The sequence below is a fragment of the Chanodichthys erythropterus genome, chromosome 7, assembly GCF_024489055.1.
Source record: "Chanodichthys erythropterus isolate Z2021 chromosome 7, ASM2448905v1, whole genome shotgun sequence".
NCBI classification, from domain to species: domain Eukaryota; kingdom Metazoa; phylum Chordata; class Actinopteri; order Cypriniformes; family Xenocyprididae; genus Chanodichthys; species Chanodichthys erythropterus.
Window position 1 is genome coordinate 25666813 of NC_090227.1, and position 21767 is coordinate 25688579.

General features: G+C 36.6%; 1 protein-coding gene across 4 annotated transcripts; it reads right to left on the bottom strand.

Annotated features, from left to right (window-relative positions):
- Window positions 1-139: 139 nt before the first annotated feature.
- On the bottom strand, window positions 140-21232 carry ppp6r2b (protein phosphatase 6, regulatory subunit 2b). 4 transcript variants are annotated; one of them, XR_010895490.1, is made up of 23 exons: window positions 20997-21232; window positions 19536-19670; window positions 17109-17367; window positions 15820-16006; window positions 15584-15721; window positions 14876-14941; window positions 13743-13855; window positions 13458-13571; window positions 13259-13385; window positions 12999-13151; window positions 11853-12050; window positions 11386-11450; window positions 11190-11299; window positions 10194-10279; window positions 9996-10093; window positions 9383-9434; window positions 9036-9163; window positions 8793-8947; window positions 5580-5742; window positions 5413-5500; window positions 3940-4144; window positions 3699-3785; window positions 140-3614 (listed from the first exon to the last, which is right to left on the bottom strand). XR_010895490.1 is itself a non-coding variant. In XM_067389962.1 (23 exons), exons 3-23 carry the CDS (start codon window positions 17333-17335, stop codon window positions 3584-3586), a joined length of 2577 nt encoding a protein of 858 aa, XP_067246063.1. In that variant the 5' UTR covers window positions 17336-17364; window positions 19536-19670; window positions 20997-21232; the 3' UTR covers window positions 140-3583. The 4 variants fall into 4 exon arrangements, 3 of the variants coding, with proteins under 3 accessions (XP_067246063.1, XP_067246062.1, XP_067246064.1); XM_067389962.1 differs by having other exon boundaries at window positions 5427-5500; window positions 17109-17364; XM_067389961.1 differs by having other exon boundaries at window positions 5427-5500.
- Between the last annotated feature and the right edge of the window lie 535 nt (window positions 21233-21767).

Consider the following 21767-nt stretch of genomic DNA (forward strand, 5'->3'; position numbering starts at 1 on the left):
TTAAGTTGCTTATTGTTGTGTCATTACACCTTTCATTGTGGCATCCAACTTTTTCTCATTCCTTTATATATATATATACATATACATATACATATATATATTTATTTTTGGCCAAAACAACACACATTTGACACACAAACCCATTTGAAATATTTATTTGTTTATCTGATTTTAAAGCCTAACTCTGACAACAGATAACAGGTACAGTATTGCATTATACCAAAATAAAAAAAAAAAAACACCAGCATCAGTTTACATTAAAAAGGCATTTGACTAAATGACAACAGTGTTCCAGTTTCATACCATGGACAGACGCTCAAGGCAGAACATACCACAAAATATTGTACCAGTTCATAACATACAATATGAGTTTGTGTTTTGGGGTACATGAATACATACAAGAGCTTAAGAGAAAAGAACCCAACAACATAAATGAAATTTCACATTGCAGGTTCTGATGCATCTATTTCTCAGCTATAAAATCTTCATAGTGGTGTGAAGGAAGAAGGGGATATGAAACAATGATTGAAAAAAAAAAAAAAAATGGTGTAAATTAGAATCACAAATTGAGTGGCATTACATTGGCATAATTCTTACGTCACAGTTTTGATTAAAAACCCCATAATTTCTTTCTCGGTCTCATGCCCTGCTAATGCATTGACAAACTATAACTATTATTAACAGCAGCAGAACTTGCTATACCCGTGTAACGGTATCTGACAGGTCAACTAAAAATGCTTGAACTAGAGTACACTCAGGAAAAAGTGGTTAATATGTGCGTGGAAGACGATAAAAGGGGATTAATGTCTTGACTTTGTTTCTAGTAAAGACCTTACTGATATTCCACAACTAAAAGTGGCAGTATTTAAGTGATGAATTAAACAAAAATGAATGAAGGAACGATCGAAATGAGAAAATCAGTCTCCGGAATGAGAGAATGAAACCCTGTCATCCAGTATGGGAAAGATACGAAATATTAAAGAGATATTTTGGCCCAAAAAAAAAAAAAAAATAATAAAACAACATTGAAATAAAATAAACATAAAAATATGAATTACATTCAAGCACAGAGCCTGGTACCATACGGTCGCCATTTCTCTTGCATCTCCCTCAAACACAACACAACACAACAAACACACTCGCATCGGCAAACATCTACAATATTAATTACACAACGGCTTATAAAGTCAAAATTGCACATAGACCAAACAATGACCGAGGGCTCTCATTATCGTCATCGTACCGCCACTAATATCCCAATGCATTTGGTATCAAAATCAAGTTTTTAAAAGTGCAAAATCAAACTGAAAACACACCGAGCCTCTTTAACATTCACACACACTCACTCACTCACTCTCACAAACAGTTTGTGTGCCTGTGTGCACATTTCGTCAAAGCTACATTACTAAAAAAGAAAATAATTCCAAGAAATTATCCATACTATTATTGCTATCTCTCTAGATTGAAATGGACACTGCAGCGTTCTAGTGTTGGCTAGTAATTAGTCATAAAAAATATATTAAGTGTACATAGCGTAAAGAATACACATCAACAGTTATTACTAAGACCTGACAGTGATATAGGAAGATTGATTAAGGATAAGTGCGCACACATTAAACATACTGATGTGTCATTCTCTGATATTTCAAGGCACACGCGCCCTCTGATCTTCTTTCGCACACAGACCCGCTCAGACACACGACGTTCACCTGAGAGTTCGTTCAAATACCAACCACAAACACAATCAGAGTCAAACAGTCTTACATAAACACGCCTAAAGGAATAGCTCACTCAAAAATATAATTCTGTCATCATTTATCGTTCCAAACCCTTCCAAACATTCCTTCCATGCGTGGAACGTTGGTTCATAAGACTTCTGTGCTAACGTTCTATAAAAAAGATCAGCGTGAACATTCTTTAAAATATCCCGTGTTTGAAACACAATGATGTGTAAATAACAGAATTTTTACTTTTAGGTGAACTATTCCTTTAGGATAAAAACAGCCCACAACATAACAGAACTCTTGAGACCTGCTCCCAATTATTTTTGCTCATAAATGTGTGTGTTTGTGTGGATGGTGGGCAGAACTGGAAACAAATGCTGTGGGAACGTAAGTGCAAACAAATCAGTACTGAAATAAAATCAGTACCGGGCCCAAGGGCTACAGCAAACAGAGACTCTGATCAAGACGGAACACACACACACACACACACACACACACATCTATCTTTGTGAGGGCATTCATTGACGCAATGCAATCTCTAGCTCCTAACTAAGAGCCTAAACCTACCCATAACCTAATTATAACCTTATACCTAAAACCAAGTCTTGACCCTCAAAAGAGCTTTTCACACTTGAAATGGTTAACCCTGGTTCATTCTAAACCCCAAGTAAATGGAATCCTGGGTTATCTAGCTTCACGTTTCACACTGCTCATCATTTACCCGGGTTTAACAATTAATCCTGGGTATTCATAAACTGATGTTTCACATTGTACATTCCTAAACCCTGGGTTAACATCCTTATTTGCATATTTGCAGTGTCAGTGTCATTGACTGGATAAAATCAGCATGCGACCCGTTTACATAACGTATATATTGCCGACTATACATTGCTATATTGCCGACTGTACTATCGAGTTTATACTGAATGGACATTTCGGACTATAAAAAGTAAGAATGAAACAGTCTCTTCTTTACTCAAATTGTCATGCTTTCTGTCAGCATTTGACATTTTTCCTCTCAAATGCTGAATTTACTGTTTATATACAATGCACAGTGTTTCTGTGACTGTCCAAAGCAAGCAAATATGAGTATGCGATTGGTTGTCTGTTGCTAAGCGTTTAGCTGTAACATTCTAACACTGCATCACTTCACACTTAAGTTTGGCACACCAATGCGGTAAAAAGCGGGGCTAACCCTGCTCCAGAGCAGGGTTTCATAACCCCGGGTAAAACGCGGGGCTAACCTCGCTTCTAAATTACAAGCGTGAATGATTTTTTTAACCAGGGTTAAAAGCGGGGTTAAGAATGACAATAACCGCAGTTATCGGTTAACGGCAATAACCGTTAAGCGCAGTGTGAAAAGACCTAAACAGGCCTTTAAAGGGTTCTCACAAATGTTCTCACCTTACTCTGTTTGTCCTCACAAAGATAGTTGTACAAGTACACACACACACACACACACTTGATATCATGCCTTGTCCTAAATAGAAAATACTGTTTCAAAAAAAAAAAAAAATATCACGCCTGTCAACGTACCAAGCATTTTTATGCATACGTTAGAATCCATCTGTGGATGTGCATCTTATTCTAGTTCCACAACGCTCAACAACACACACACACACAGACTGTAAGTGGGGCCGCTCTCACAGGGTTCAAAGGTCAGCGCTCCAACAGTGAAGATGCCTTCATTAGGGAAGACAGATCATCTAAAGTACCGCTCATGCTCAAACTAAAAAGACCCACGTAACTACACGGCAGATCGATGGGAACAGCAAATGCCAAAACAGGGAAACCACAGCATTTAACATTTCATGAGTGGAGCAACGGTTGTCATGGGCATGGAGGCGAGTCAAACGCTGTTACATTGGGCCGTTACTACTGGAGTCGCCCCTGCAGAACGAGACATATTTATAGACTTTAAATACATGTCCAGTAATTTCCTAGAGAAGAACACTCAGATGTATCTATATTTACTTCTGCTCCTTTGGTGACTGAGTACCGGTGATGGGCATCGCCATGGTTCCTGTTGCCATGCCATCTGTTGCTTTGGCATTAGTGTCACTGAAAGACAGTGGAAGCAACCAATAAGGACATCACTGTGCACATTTTGTTATATCAAGTCACGTCTTGAGTTGATGGCGAAGCAGCTGCTCATTTTTAACAACTGTCTGCAAACAATTTATGCTTAGATGGAATGCAAGAATGTGGATTCTACCTGTTGAAGACTGCCGTCTCATGTTTTGCATCTACACTGAGTGTAATGCTCTCCTTGGCATTGCCCGTGGCGACGCTCTCTGTGATGATGTTGGTTCTGTCTTCTTCTTCCTCGCTGTCTGACCCACTGGAGCTGCTGTCGGACGCCACCAGTGGAGCCTTCCTCGCCCCACACACACTCCACACACACGCTGACGAGCCTTTAACTGCAACACACACATGCTGATTAACTCATGTTAATGGACCATTTCAAGAAAGAACAAACGCCAATCAAAAGTATCAGAAATATGCAAAAAAAGTATTATTATTATTAATAAATGTTTACATAAATGTTTAAAGAGGTCATGAACTGCATTGTTTTATTGTTTTATAATGTTTCCTGGGGTGCACGTATAACGTTAGCATGCTTTTTACATCAAAAATAGTCAAAATGTATAAATAAAAGACATTTTTCCTACCCTGATTTTAGCCCTCTGGTTTGAACGCTGTTTTAAGGGGCGTGTCTGCTGTCATTACTGTCAAGTCCATATCGTAAAAGTCTGTTTGCAAAGCCTGCGCCGAAATGCGATTGATTTACCAAAGAATCCACAATGAAATGTACCGCATGCAAATAAAGCTCAACTGAGACATTCACATTGGTGAAAATAAATAACCATATTCCTAGCATTAGGATCCTTTGAAAGGTAATGTCATTTTTGTCCTGTTGTGTCGCTATTCTCTCCTCTTCATCTCACTAACACGACAGTGGGCGGGGCTAACGTTGCAATGATGAAGTAGGCGTTGATTTCTTCTGCGGAGGCGGCGTTTCACCTCATAGATAGGCACATTCCGGGACGAGTCGTTCGATGGGGCTGGTGTCAATAAAAGCTTTTATTGGACTAACAAGGAAGTTTTCAGTTCTGAAACTTACAGTACATTCTGACCTCTTGATGATGACCTCTTGTATATCAAAGTTGATTTCTCAATTCATGGCCCCTTTAAGTTAAAGATACACTATACAATGTTTTTTTTTTTTTTGTACAAAATTAACAAAATTTAAATAAAGGGTCAATTACATCATGAATCCTTCCAAAACAAGATTTTATCTTACACTGATTCACTATAGTAAGCCTATTATAAGTGTTTATATTTTAAACCTGTCGGGATGGTTTTCACGGGAAATTGTGTAAATGCATCACTCGTCCAATGCTTGTCTCATCAATTAAATACACATAGTAAAAATATTATAATTATTATTACTGCTACTACTAATAAAAATATGTAATATTTATAATATAATATATATATTTATAATATAGTTTTAATTCAATAAATGCATTTTCTCCTCTAAATTGTTACCAACTTTTGTTAGCATCTTGCAGTTTTGCAGATTTTATTATTTCTAAGCATTTAGTGTTCATTTACATAAAACATTACACAAATTTAAGTATGTGTTGTTCATTAGTATAAGGAGGAATGATGCAAAAAAAGTTACATGAACACACTGACTTTCTTCATTTTGGCTCTGTTTGTTTGGATTTTCCGAGTCCACGGGTGAACTGCATCTGGGTCCTGCATCTGAACTGCAGAACATGAGAACATTTAGCACAGTGTCCACATGACCTAAATACACAATATCAACTAAAACAGTTTTTCCCTCACCAGCAGAAAGGCTGGAAGTCAGAGAAAGTCGCCCATCCCTTCTCCTCCGTCTCACTGAGCTGGGCGGTAGAGCTTCCCCACACATTGGAGCCTGTATCCATGGCGATACTCGCAAAATCCCGACAGCTGAAGTCATCTTCAAAACTCGCTGTCCATCCAGGACCTGATGGGTGATAATCGATATTCCATTCAGTTATTATATGAAATCAGGTGGGATGTCTAGGTCTAGATCAGAGGTCGGCAACCTATAGCATGCGTGTTCCGCTGTAAATAGTTAATGCTATAAATTTCAGCGTCAAGTATATAGAATCCTTATTTAACGTTACACACTCATCAAAGTGACTGTGATGCATGTGGAAACTCCATTCATGTGTTCCTGGTCACTTCATGTGTTTTGTCTGAACGGATAGCTATCCAATTGTAAAAAGACTTTTTTCACCTTCTAGATGCATCTGGTTGTTAAAGTCGCATATGTAAATTGTACTCCACCCAAAAGGAGCATCTCTTCAGCAAGCCGACGTACAAACTGCAGCAGATGAAACTGAAAGTTCAGCGTCACATCCTGAAGCTGAACACAGTCATCTTCATTAATAGCAGTGACACTAAATTATCTTACCAGTGCTGATGCTGCTCTGTCTACAATCTTTTTGGAGACACAGTTATGTTGCCAAGTGTAAATGGAACGGTTTTGTAACAAAACAGATAGCTACCCGATCAGTAAAAACCAGTGTTGGGGGTAATGAAATAAGAGTGTTGAACTTTCTTCTCCTGTATCCTTTCTTCTTTAATAATCCAGAATGGCAGCACAGCTGAAAGGTTTGTTTGATCTATGCCCTCTACTGTACAGGGGTAAATATGCATTTCCTTCAGCCTGAAGCTTTTTCATTTCACCTTTGGTATGAAAGGGCCTTAACATTTGCCAAAAATAGTACTTTTTTTGTTGTTATTAAAAAACAAATGAGCAAGCCCAGCCCAGGTTAGAAAAAGTAAAGCAAAAGTAATGTAACGCTTTACTCTTAATAAAGTAAAACTAAAGTTATTTTTGGGAGTAATGCAATATTGTAATGCATTACTTTTAAAAGTAACTTTCCCCAACACTGGTAAAAACACATCAATGACCAGGTGTAAATAAGCCTACTGGAAATCTGTTCTTTTTAATTTAAACCTGAAAACAAACAAACTAAAGGATTTTGACAAATTTATGTTTTTATAAAAAAAAAAAAAAAAAAGCTTCAGAATTTTATGAAAAATAGCTTCAGAAATGTTTAAAGGGTTAGTTCACCCAAAAATGAAAATTCAGTCATTAATTACTCGCCTTCATGTCATTCCACACACGTTAGAGCTTCGTTCATCTTCAGAACACAAATTAAGATATTTTTGATGAAATCCGATGGCTCAGTGAGGCCTGCACTGTCAGCAAGATAATTAACACTTCCATTGCCCAGAAAGGTACTAAAGACATTTAAAACAGTTCATGTGACTACAGTGGTTCAACCTTATTATAAAGCGAACACGTTTTGTGCACCAAAAAAACAAAATAATGACTTTATCCAACAATATCTAGTAATGGGCGATTTTAAAACACTGCTACACGAAACTTCAAAGCTTCACAAATCTTTTGTTTCAAATCAGTGGTTCGGAGCGTGTATCAAACTGCCAAAATCAGGTGAACTATTGAAATTTCGAAACACTTATGACATGACGAAGCCTCGCTTACTGAAATCACATGACTTTATATGCTCCGAACCTTAATTCGAAACAAAAGATTTGTGAAGCTTCGAAGCTTCATGAAGCAGAGTTTTGAAATCGCCATCACTAGATATTGTTGAATAAAGTCGTTATTTTGTTTTTTTGGCGCACAAAAAGTATTCTCGTCACTTCATAACATTAAGGTTGAACCACTGTAGTCACATGAACTGTTTTAAAGGTGCCATCGAACGTTTTTTTACAAGATGTAATATAAGTCTAAGGTGTCCCCTGAATGTGTCTGAAGTTTCAGCTCAAAATACCCCATTGATCTTTTTTTAATTAATTTTTTTAACTGCCTATTTTGGGGCATCATTTACTATGCACCGATTCAGCGCAAGGCCCCTTTAAATGCTCACGCACCCCGCCGACAGAGCTCGCGCTTGCCTTGAACAGCATAAACAAAGTTTATACAGCTAATATAACCCTCAAAATGGATCTTTACAAAGTGTTCTTCATGCAGCATGTCTAATCGCACAAGTATAGTATTTATTTGGATGTTTACATTTGATTCTGTATGAGTTTGAGGCTGTGCTTCGTGGCTAAAGCTAATGCTACACTGTTGGAGAGATTTATAAAGAATGAAGTTGTGTTTATGCATTATACAGACTGCAAGTGTTTAAAAATGAAAATAGCGACGGCTCTTGTCTCCGTGAATACAGTAAGAAACGATGGTAAATCACATTTAACAGTACATTAGCAACATGCTAACAAAACATTTAGAAAGACAAAATTTACAAATATCACAAAAAATATCATATTATCATGGATCATGTCAGTTATTATCACTCCATCTGCCATTTTTCGATATTGTCCTTGCTTGCTTACCTAATCTGACGATTCAGATGTGCACAGATCCAGATGTTAATACTGGCTGCCCTTGTGTAATGCCTTTGAACATGGGCTGGCATATGCAAATATTGGGGGCGTACATATTAATGATCCTGACTGTTACGTAACAGTCGGTGTTATGTTGAGATTCGCCTGTTTTTCGGAGGTCTTTTAAACAAATGAGATTTATATAAGGAGGAGGAAACAATAGTGTTTGAGACTCACTGTATGTCATTTCCATGTACTGAACACTTGTTATTCAACTATGCCGAGGAAAATTCAATTTTTAATTCTTTAGTACCTTTTGGGCAATGGAAGTGTTAATTTTCTTGCTGGAGATGCAGGCCTCACTGAGCCATCAGATTTTATCAAAAATATCTTAATTTGTGTTCTGAAGATGAACGAAGGTCTTACGGGTGTGGAATAATTAATGACAGAATTTTCATTTTTGGGTGAACTAACCCTTTAAGATTCTGTACTATTTCAATGTTAGTCATTCTGAATATTTAAAATATGTTTGTGTGCATTTATTATATTGTGTGGGTTATATGGGTTGTGTCACAGTTATTAACTTGGAGATTTTGTGACAAAAAGTTTGCCGACCCCTGGTCTAGACCATGTGAGCTGTGAACGTACTCTGCAGATCACTGGACTGCTTGTCCATGTCCTGGATCTTGGTCTTGTCTAGATTTTGTTTGGTCTCTGGAAACCACTCCATGTCAGGTGACCCCAGACGCCTGCGAGAGCCAACGTCCACCTCACTTTTCTGAGCATTTGTCACCAGTCCAAACCTATTAAAAAAAAAAAACCACACACAGCAGTCAGAGCAGTGAATGTTTAGAGTGTGAGTGTGTAAGTGTGCATGTGTGTTTTACGAACCTGCTTCTGGCTTTCACTTGTGTTGCATAGTTGATTTCTTTATCCTCCCAAATATCTTCCTCCTCCTCAGGATCTTCAAACGGCCGGATTCGCTCCTTTGTGCGAGTCTCAAAGATCGCAGAGCTCGTCTGAGAGAGGACAGAAGCGGGAAGGGTTATAACAACAGTGAGAACGGAAGCCAAAAGAGCATCAACGAGAAGAAAACAAACACAAAAACATGGTGATGTTATAACCCAAAACAGGAAAAACCCAAAACGTAATAAGAGTATAGAACAATTAATAATAATAATAAAGAATACAGAATATAGAAAGAATAAAAAGAGTATAGAAAAATAATTAGGACTCACCCCCTCATCCACCAGGTTAAAGTTGATCTCTGTGATTCTATCAAACGTGGCGCTGCAGGAAGAACAAACACAGAAACTTGACTCAATAAATTACCAATGTCAGAGTTTAAACCTGCTAAAAACATGAAGCAATAAACAATTCATTATCACATTATTTATTTGAAATTAATATTAAATATTTCAATACAATTCTATTATTTTTAAATGAAACTAAATTTAATTATACTGCTGGACTTCATGTGACTGCATGCATGTATAAGTGCACCAAAATGTAAAACTTTTTTTTTTCTGTGGTAGATTTACATTAACAAGGATTTAAGAACATGCAGTTTGTTTTAAAGAATTAATTCATATATAATTAATTTAATACAATTTATTTAACATTCAAATTAATATTTATATATTTATTAATAGTTTATTCCAGTGGTTCCCAAAATTCTTAAAATGGCATACCCCCTGAGGCACTTAACATCCTTCTGCGTACCCCCTCTCTTCCACTTCGACTGCAGTTACACCTTTTCCATTAAGGGACAATATTTGCCCCCTTAAATTGACTTTTCATTGCATTTTTTTTAACCTTAACTCTAAAACTAAACCTTTACGCAGGAATCACCTGATGTTGCCGTCATGCTCTCCGAATTCATCGCCATTCAATCCAAACTGATCAACAAAGTTTGCCGTCATCTGCTGGATCTGATAATCTGAGAACACCTGTTAAAAAAGATGCTCAATAAAGGTGATTTGCAGATTGTCTTTTTTTTTTTTTTGGTTAAAAGACTTTCACAGCATATGTCTTTGTGCGAAATCTCACCAGGTCTGCAGTGTTCTTCTTGTTAGTTTCTGTTAGTGTTTCATTCACAAACTGTTCCCAGCGTGCTTTGTAGTCCTCTGGTAGCTCTGTCATACAAAGGCATAACAAATATTTGAAAACAAAGAATATGGTTTGTTAAAAAAAAAAAAAAAAAAACTCTTCAAAAGTTTGGGGTGGCATGTTTCTACAGTAGCCCTAATTGGACAACTGCTGTTGTTTTTCTTCTAAATCCTTTGTGTTTTAGGAGGCAGCTTGCATCATCACTACATTAAATTGGCACAAAGAAGTAGTAGTAGTTAAGATCCTCTGATACTGGTCTGTTGTTGATTCCATCACACAAGCTAGCATCATTTGGTGGCCGGGCATTTTGCATCTCTGCCCCCACACTCTGGAAATCCATTCCCAAACACATTCGTGATCTCTCATCATTACATGGTTTCAAAACCCACCTAATTTCTCTGACCTCTGACTGTATGATGTTATGTGTTATGCATTTTATGTTTTCGTAAAATGCATATTTATGTGTTATAATATTTATGTGTTATAATATTGTAAAGCGACCTTGAGTTTGCAGAAAGGCACTATTATAAAATAAACTTATTATTAGTAGTAGTAGTTGTAGTAGTAGCAGCTAGTAGTAGTAGCTACTCTCTGCTGTCTCAGATGACGACATCTGTCTTGTGTCGGCCAGACGGCCACCGTAGCTTCTCTATGTGCTTCGAAAGGGAGGGGTGATCGCCGTTGGTTGCAGTTCGCAACCTCACCACTAAAATTTAAACACTCCACCTTTAAAATATATTTAAATAAAAAAATATTTTAAATTGTAGTAATATTTCAGAATATTGCTGTTTTTTCTGTATTTTTAATCAAATAAATTCAGCCTTGGTGAGCATAAGAGACCTCTTTCAAAAACATACCAACCCCAAACTTTTGAACTGTACTGTGTACACACACACACATATACACCCAAAAACACTCCCAGTGTGTGTCAGCTACCTTTTATTAGTTGTGTGATCTGTTCTTGTTCTCGCTCTGCATTCTGCACAACTGTGTTGGCAATCCTGGTCAGATGACCCATATACCCTTTTCTCATGCCTCCAGCTTCCCTATAACATACACAGAGATAATAAGATACTCAATCAGCAAAAACGTATTGACTCTTCGACTAACAGATATTTAAATTTGTCCTTACTGTGTTTTGTCATTTTCTTCCCAAGCATCCAAAATCCTCTGAACCAGCCTGCAGTCCTTTAGCAGCTGCACACAAGCAATTATATTTCAATGACATATACATACTGGATACTGTATTTCACAAGAGGAAACATTTTACATTTTTGACGATTGATGCCATAAAAAGTGCTGTAAATTAATGATACATGTTTCTGTGAATATACACACACAACACAATTTGTGCATTTAGATGCATACATATATACAAACATTCCATAACTACACCTCATTTAACAAGTGAGTCAGATCTAGCAAGTGATTCAAGTGACTCAAACTTGGTTAAAATATACCGATGCTGTGACGCTGCAGATTAAGCAGTAGTGATGCGCTATATATTTATTTTTTATATTATTTTATTACTTATTACTATATATGACTACACTAATATTAGATAATACATTAGAATCGATAAGCCAGGGTCATGCTTACATGCTTTATCAAGTCACAGCGTGTGGACATGTCAGATCTGTCTGAGTTTTGTGTGTCCGAGTTTTGTGTTTCCAGCTGAATCTGATCTGGACTGTCATGTGATTTTCCATTCGGTGTCGTCTGGTTTAGGATGGCAGAGACACAATGTTCCACTTGGATGTGTAGGAAGTTATTCCAGGAGAATTTAAAAAACAAGTCCTACAGAGAGAAAGAGATTAGGAAAGAAAAGTGTAGTCTTTTCTGTTCATCAAGGTTGCATGTTTTTGATCAAAAACAGTAGAACAGTATTATGGAGAAATATAACAATTTCAAATAATTCAATTGTACTATATTTTAAATAAAAATTAATTCATTCATGGGATGCAAAGCTGAATCCAGTCTGCAGTGTCACATGATCCTTCAGAAATCATTCTTATATGCTGATTTGATGCTCAAGAAACATTATCAATGTTAAAAACATTTGTGGTGCTTAATACTTATAGAAGAGGATTAGGGCCAAGCAATAATAAAAAAATAAATAAAACCATCTCGAGATTAAAGTCGTTAAATTTCGAGAAAAAAAGTCTAAATAAAATGTTGAGAATGAACTCAAATTATGACAAAAAACGTGTTAAATTTCAAGAAAAAAAGTCAAGATAAAATGTTGAAAATAAACTCATTAAATTATGAGAATAAAGTCATTAAATTACGAGAAAAAAGTTGTTAAATTATGAGAACAAATTCGTAATTTAACAAATTTGTTCTCGTAATTTAACGACTTTCTCATAATTTAACGAGTTTTTTCTCTAAATTTAACGAGTTTATTCTCAACATTTTATTTCGACTTTTTTCTCTAAATTTAACAACTTTAATCTCAAGATGGTTTTATTTTTTTATTATTGCTTGGCCCTAATCCTCTTCCGTAAATACTCGTGAAAAACGTAATATGTTTATTTTTTAGGATTCTTTGATGAATAGAAAGTTCAAAAGTACAGCATTTATTTGAGACAAATCTTTGGTAACATTATAAGTGTCCATTATAAGTGATCAAATTAATGCATCCTTGCTGAATAAACATACTAATTTCTTTAAAAAAAAAGAAAGGAAAAGGAAACATCTTATTTATTTGTCGACTTTGTCATAAGTTAGACTAAGGATGACTCATACCAGCAGCAGGTTGATCATGTTCAGCTGGCAGAGCTCGTGGTGGATTCTGGGAGCTCTGGTGTACAGGAGAGCAGCCATCAATCTGGATGCATGCAGCCTTGCGTTGCCAAACGGCTCCTCCAGAACACCCATCGTGGTCAACATCACACATTTCTGAGCGTGGAGAGATTCCAAAAAACATTAACTTTCTCTATGTGACATCTTTCCATGATATCACTTCATTTTTAAGACTTATGATAAAACCGGAGGATCAGACCAACCTTGGGTGGGTTTAACAGAAGGTGGTTGAAGTGCTTTAGATGTGGTTGGATGCCCATTAAAATGCTGTTGTTTACAGTGTATGACTTTTCCAATCCCTGAGAGCACGGGTCAATCACCTGCTCAACACTGTTACACACACACCTACTTTAGTAACAGTGATTGTGTGAGTGTGTGATTAAATATGTTTGTGTTACTCACCCAGGTCTCCGAGTTTCCAACAACGTAAGTAACACTAGCGTTCCATAGACGATGCACATTTCACTCCTTTCCCCTTCAAACATGTTCTTCAATAGGGCCTCAACATTCTGCTGTCTGAAACAGTAGCCAGAGATTTCAGTTTAGTTATACTGTTCAAGCATAAAGTCTGTATCACATTCTGCTTATTCTGGCCGACATCCGACAACTGCCCACTTAGACAGTAAGAAACCATCTAGCTGACATGAAAAGTGACTGAGCACAGTGGTAGTGATCACTCGCACTCACAGCTCTAGTGTTGTGAGCAGAGGGTCGGTCTCTGAAGATTCCTGCAGCAAGCTGGCCTGATCTCTGCTCAGACGGATGATGTCACACAGGGCCTGAGATGCATTCGACTGCCTCTGTAAACACATTTATGTATACATGTCATCTTTCATGTCCATTAGGGGTGGGTGATATAACAGTCGATGCAATTAAATTGGTAGAAATTTGTCAACTGGTACAGATTTTGGACTATCGTCACTATCGCTGTTATGCTCATGTGACTTTTTTCTTTGCTGTGTGATCACAAAGCTTATCATTTTCATGCACAATTAATCATTGCTGTTTAAAAACAAGTAATTTTTAACCAATGAAGTGCAATAAGGAGCGAAAAGTGATTTCAGTATATGCAAGCTCAAAGACTGTTGCTTTCTATGGGAAATAAAAAAACCTCTCAGATTTCATCAAAAATATCTTAATTTGTGTTCTGAAGATGAACGAAGGTCTTACGGGTTTGGAACGACATGAAGATGAGTAATTAATGACAAATTTCATTTATGGGTGAGGGTGAACTAACCCTTTAAATACACATACTTATATGTGTCAAAATTTGCAAGTTTGGTCAGAGGTCACTCTTCCACTGGAACTAGACTCGCGTATGGCCATTGCTGGAAGCCAGTGATTATAGTTTATAAAGTTAAAATATGGATATTTTTCTTACAAAAACCATTGCTTCACTTCAGAAGGCAATTATTAACCCACTGGAGTGGTATGGATCACATGTAAGATTTTTGGATTAAAATATACAAAAACCACTAGAACAATGTTATATATTTTGTTGACTTGTGTACTTAAATTATCCCAAATGTTTCAAAGGATGTTTAAATCCAGAGAAATAAGCAATTTTAACCAGGACACGGGCGTGTCTGCGCGTCGCCTAACAGTGACATCATACACGCATTACCCTCGGTTTCGGTTTTATTTTGTAGAAACCATGGAAACACCAAAGACGCTTTAATATATTATGTGTTTTATTAGACAGGTGAGCAACTGTTTGGATGAGGATTTTTCAAAATATGAAAATGACATATTTTACCTATAACTGTAAGTATTAAACTTTGTTGTGTAATTCATTCTCTAGTAAAACTCTAGTGACTGACCTCATTGTCACTGTGAGGGTGTATCAGCTCAATGAGTCTCTGGATCAGCCTCTCTTCATTCAGCCACTGAAAACAGAGGACATGAACAAGAAATACAGACACAGGTGTTTATTTTGTTTTGAGCACTTTTATGTCACAGGGCTTGATTTTTATTAAAAATAAAAATTACAGTTTTTACCTTTTGTTTAAAATAGTCTTGGAACATTCTTACAATGTCTTCATCATTCCTATTATTTCTAATGACTTCCATGTACAGATTTTATTGATTTTCCCTTGTCCCACACTTTAAATATAAATTCAATACAAATCCATTAAAAATATGAATCATTCCAACTATAAAGATATACAAGAACTAAAATCGTCAAAAATGCTTTCAATATTATGTATATTTTAGCTTTATTCATCAAGGACACATTAAACGGATTAAAAAAAAATGTGAGTACAGATATTTATAATGTTACAAATGATTTCTATTTCAATCAAACACTGTTTTTTTAAACTTTCAATTCATCGAAGAATTTTGAAAAATGAAAAGCATCACAGTTTCCACCAAAACAGTTTTCAAACTGTTTTCAACACTGATAATAATAAGAAATGTCTCTTGAGCAGCAAATCAACTTATTAGAACTATTTAATGAGTTTGTTTTGTACAGAGCCAAAGTGTCCATTATAGAAATATAAATGAATCAGCTGGTTGAGGGCACTCACACTAAGCACTTCCTGTCTGAGACAAGCGGGCTCCACACTGCTAATGAGACGCAGCACCAGATCCATCATGGCCGACGTGTCCAAGTGTTTCAACACCTGCCCTATAAAATCCTCTTTCTTCTTTAGGAAACCGATCACCTGATGAAAAATTGTAATCAACAAAGAGCAGGATAAAAAATTAACGCAGATGCAAATCAAAGATTTTCAAATGAACAAAGAGATGCCTGTTTGCGCACCTGCTCTGTCTTGCGGGTGATGAGGTTGCCAAAAGTCTTACTGACGAACGAGGCCAGTAGAGGGTTCACCGGTGGTGACTGTTCTAAGAAGTTATAGAGTGTGTTCAGCAGAGACTCGTCTCCTCCAACTTTATCATTGATGAGGGACACATCGCACGTCAACAACTCGCATGCTACATTAGCATACCTGCAGAGAGAAAACAATATATGACTAATGGATGACCGACATCTCTTCAATATATAATGCAAATTAAATGGCAGCACATTAATAAATATTTACTCAAAATTCACTAAAATATTTTGAATTGAAAATGAGTTATCCATTGACCAGAATTGTCTAAATTTTTGGATGGACAAGTTGGAGCTAATATTATTGATTATCATACAATGCATATAAATATTACTAAAATAACACTGGGACATACTGTATATTAAAGGGTTAGTTCACCCAAAAATGAAAATTCTGTCATTTATTACTCACCCTCATATCGTTCCACACCTGTAAGACCTTCGTTAATCTTCGTAACACAAATTAAGATATTTTAGTTCAAATCCGATGGCTCTGTGAGGCCTCCATAGGGAGTAATGTCACTTCCTCTGTCAAGATCCATAAAGGTAACGTTACTAAATCACATCTAAATCATGTGCGTACAGTGGTTTCATATTAATATTATAAACCGACAAGAATATTTTTGGTGCGCCAAAAAAACAAAATAACGACTTATTCGAATCATGAATCGGATCGCGGTTCATACCCGCCAAACGGCTGAAATCACGTGACTTTGGCGCTCCGAACTGCAGATTCAACACATATTCATACAGATTCATCTGTTCTCCGATGCTTCCTGAAGCAGTGTTTTGAAATCGGCCATCACTAAATAAGTCGTTATTTTGGTTTTTTTGGGCACATGAACTGATTTAGATGTGTTTTTAGTACCTTTATGGATCTTGACAGAGGAAGTGATTTCAACTAAAATATCTTAATTTGTGTTCCGAAGATTAATGAAGGTCTTACGGGTGTGGAACGACATGAGGGTAAGTAATAAACGAAAGAATTTTAATTTTTGGGTGAACTAACCTTTTAATTCATTATTCAGTGTGGTCAACAAACAAAAATAAATAAATATTTGGACTAATTTATTAAAATTGCCAAAAATAAGTTAATTATTTAGACTATTTGATAATTTGTAAAATGTTTGTACATCTGTAAATCAGCTTGCGTCATAATCTCTCATTTATTTAAGAGGTGCTCAGAAAGCATTAATAATCCAGACCATCTTTCCACTTACTTGTATCGCAGTTTCTCCTCCCGGTCAGTAGGGGGCTCGTGCGTGATGAGGTTGAGAAGCTCCAGCATGCTGCTGTCCCGTGTGAGGAAGAGGAGGAGGCGCTGATTCTGGGCCTTGCACTCCTGCAGCACGTCTTCTTCATCCAGCAGCTCCTGTAGGGTCACGTCCTCCTTCTCCAAGAGCTTCTCAACCTGAGATGAGTTGTGCAGGTCAAACTTCCAGAACATGACTGCAGCCTGTAGAAGAAAGAGAGTGCCTGCTGAGACAGACAGATTGAGGCTGTTAGTTACTCAAGCATATCAGAAGAAGAAAGCAAACTGCCGTTTTAAAGGGTTTGCTGGCCACTGACTAACTCTTGGTTAGCCAAAAAGTATAAAATGCATAATGCACCAGACCAGATCACTGTATAAATAATACATAGTAAAATTCAGAGCAGGTACTATTAAACATTAGTGAGTCAGCTGTAATTACACTCTTGTTGAGCAGCTAAAGGATCAATTGCATCAGTCAATTAAAGACTATTAGCTGATCTAATTTCATTTGACTTCAGGTTGGACTGTCCCCTGACTAATTTTCCATGGCTGATTCCAATTGCTATTTTTTTTTTATTTATTTGTTGCTTATTTGTTCTATTACAGACCAAACTGGCTTTTAACTATATATATATATATCTATAGCCATTTGAAATGAGAGGCAACCACTGCATATTAATCATGATCCAAACAAAGATGCTACACACATGTAGCATGAGTAGTTGTTTTTGAATTAAATTAGATTGTATAATTTCAAGATTTAAAGCAAAATCAGAATGGTCTGACTTTAGCTTTGAAAATGAATATAAGACACACCTGCACAAAACAATAACAGCAAATGGACCGAATGGAAATGCAAATTCACTTTCTGACAGTAGGTGGCGCTTATGGATCAGCAGTGATTTCGTTTGCTTGGTTACCGCTGCACACAAAGCAGCACTGCACTTATAAACACTAATTTATACAGAAGTAAGAGGAAAAGTAAATGCCATCGAAACTTTTCTGAAGACAGTCAGAGATATATTCGCATAAATCCCAAGACCAATTCAATATTTATATTTTTTTTCAACAGTGAGCTTGTGCCTGGTACAGTATTTTCTCTGCTGGTGCGTTCTCTTCTTTGCATCCGTCTTCAGTGTGTCCCGTCTCTGGCCTGTCTAACATCCCGTTTACAGACTTGGTAACATTTCCACACATGCTGTGAAAGCTACAAAGGATCATAAATATGTAGAGAACGCTGTGACAGAAAATCTGAAAAACCTCAGTGTTTATATGACCAAAAACATAGTGTTTTAGGCCAAACGAAAGGGAAAAACAAAAAATCTGCCATTCTGTCCATTCTGCCCAACCCCCTGAAGCAAAATGCTGTAGCATTCAGGTAAGAAAGATGTTGCCATAGTGTTCCATTTTAACCATAATGCTATTTAAAGAGTAGACACTGTACGATACAATTTTCAATGATAAACATACCCTTACAATAACTGTTCTGTTAAAGCTGCAGTCCGTAAGTTTTGCCTCTTTGTCGCCATCTCTGTTTGAAACCTGCAATTGCAGTTATTTGCGGAATTATCATCTTTATGTGGGTTGTGCTTCAGCACGGCTCCTCAGCGGTTGAATCTAATGTTTACTGTCGGTCACTGCACTGGTGGATTCTGTACTTCAGAATCACTTATTATAGTCATGGATGTATGACCAAAATCAGAATTTTCACCCGAAAATGTCATCTGAACAAGTAAGTAACAAATCTGCCACTTTTTTCTGACCAACTGAGGAAAAAAAGCATTACAATTAAATTACAATCCGCCATCAAAATGATATGTTTAATTGTTGCTGCTGTGAGAAAATGCTATAAATGATCCGTCACCTGCAGCCGCCTCCACATACGATATAGCCTACTAGCTGGGACTCCTTCTTGATGTAAACAGACATGACGTAATGACAAAAAGACGAACGGCTACATGCTCAAATTTCCTGCAGAATCCTACTAGTACCACTCTTATTAGAAAACATTATTACAAGCTTACCGTTGTGAATCAGGCTAAGGTAAGGAGATAGTTTTGAACATTGGCTGGTTATGTACTTGCTCAAAAATTGATTTTGGATCATTTTTAACCAAAAAAATTACAGACAGCAGCTTTAATAACCCTCTGTCGATCCGACAGTACGTGGGCGGGAATACAAAAATTTTGAGTATAATCTGTAGTTTTCATGAAAGCCCTGGAGCTGTCAAAAGTCTTGTCATCTGATGGACTTTTGCTGACAAATATACATGAATTTCTCAGCCCAGGTAACATGGAGTATGAGTAAATATTGTTCATTTACATATACTACAGGCACTGTAACAATTCGAAGCGTTTCGAAAATCGTCTACGTTACACTTTAAGCAGTAAATTACCTTTAGGGAGATGGTGTGTTTCCTTGGTTGGGATGCGGAGACCAGTTTACACACATTAATTTTCTTAGATTGAGTGGTCAGTGGTCAGATAACCCATCCATCAGCAAGGGCTGCCTTACATTACAACACAGGAACCTATAAGGACAAAGACAAGTCATCAAACAACTAAGACCAGTGAGGAAAACAGTGGGGAGGACAAAATGCCATGATGCACATTTGAATTAAGCCACATCACGGTTCTGTAATATGGCTAGGACTCGGGCTGAATAAGCTCTCATTTAAACACACATGAAGGTGGTCACACACCTACAGATAACAGCATGTTGCATTTTAGTCTTTTAATGGGATTAATCAGTGTATGCAGCGGATATGAGGTCAGACGCTAGCCTAAACCACATCATACAGTTTTACAGACCATTACTGGACTGCATCTATTACAACACACATCTAAATAGAGCTCCCTCACAGAGAGAAATACTACAACCGCTATGTTTATGACTTTTCCAGCACTAGATAAATCAAATATTTCCAGATAGATAGATAAATAGTCAGAAAGACAGAGATATATCTATCAATAGATTGAAAGATTGACAGACAAACTATAGATAGATAGAAAATGTAATGTATATGAAATGAAATATGTTGATGTCTGAATCTCTAATGTGTAAAATTAAGGTTATTGTGTAAAGTGAGGTTTTAACATTATTAACATCGGTCAGCAAATATTAATTGAAATCGTGTGTTTGGTGAAAGCAAGAATGCTACAGAGATCAACATGTGTGTGATCAAATCATACAGTCCACGGAGCAACACACACACACACACACACACACACACACACACACACACACACTTCACGCCCACGCGTGAGACAGGGTTTTGGGCATTCAATGACAATCTGACGACTGTACGACGAACGTGTTATTTTTCACTAAAATATTCTTTATCTTAACGGGGCGAAATCACATCCCTCGCTCAAGATCAATGTCATACACACACAGCGGCCTCGCTCAATGTCACTGCCCGTGATCCACCAATCAGAACGCAGAAGCGAGACTCGAAATACCAATCAGAACGCTACGAATTTGCATGCTTATTTACTGGATGTTGCAAAGCATTATAAATACCTCAGCTGCCAAAAGCCTTTAAATCGTATTAAACTCATTTGCATAAACAAAGGTAAACATACTCAGAAGCGTGTCGAGGAAATGTTACCACGTACAGCTCTTATTTGATCTCAGAATATCTGATGACTGTAATATGAGCATACATTTCAAGGTGAAAGGCATTTCTGTTTAACAGTCATGGGATATTTAATAATTGCTCATATGTCACGTGAGTCCATATGCAGGTCATAAACGCGTCTGTACTGTCCACCAGAGACGATCGACTAGCTTATAAACGCACAGAAATAGTAAAAAAACAACATTACTGTGAACAAATAAACTGCTGTGAACTTACCAGAAACAGTTTGAGATGTCAGACAAACAAACAGCAATCTGTGATCAGACCTGTTCTGTAGGGTGTCAGAGGGGAGATGTGATCTTTTGTTTACGATGCATCGTCCTGCATCCATAGATCCCCAACGTCCTCCCTCCTTCAGCAGCCCTGCTTCAGCACTGGCCCCTTCAGAGCTTTAAACTGTTAGCAGAAAAAGATTTTGACATTATTTCTTAAGTCAAAATGGCCGACTAGGAAACACGGACGCGCACGCTCTGTGTGTGAACGCGCTTGGGCGGCGTTCTGTTCAATATATCATGTACTGGTTTAGTTTTATGGGAAGAGTGAAACATTGCTCTTAATAATACATATAAATATACACATTATATATATATATATACATATATATATATATATATATATATATATTTATATTTATATATATATATAGATATATATATATATATATATATAATGTGGACAAATTTGCTTTGATGAAACAGCCATTACATCTGTAGTGTTAAAATTTTACTTTGACAAGCCAAAAGCAGTTTTTAAAGTAAATAAGTGACTTCCACTCCTTCCATGGCACAAATTATATATATATATATATATATATATATATATATATATATATATATATATATATATATATATATATATATATATATATATATATATATATCATAATAGTAATATATTGATATTCAATTTTATTCCCTTATAAAACCTAGTGGGGGAAAAAACGTATAAATATAATATAAATTAATATAAATAAACGATATATTTTTG

What these genes read in the sequence shown, in the direction of transcription:
- ppp6r2b (XM_067389962.1), bottom strand. Translation starts at nt 17,335, where the DNA reads ATGTTCTGGAAGTTTGACCTGCACAACTCATCTCAGGTTGAGAAGCTC. An exon ending in TTCTGTTAAACCCACCCAAG is followed by an intron (nt 13,152 to 13,258) that starts GTTGGTCTGATC and finishes CTCCACGCTCAG; the next exon opens with AAATGTGTGATGTTGACCAC. An exon ending in GAGCATGACGGCAACATCAG is followed by an intron (nt 9,435 to 9,995) that starts GTGATTCCTGCG and finishes TTCTTCCTGCAG; the next exon opens with CGCCACGTTTGATAGAATCA.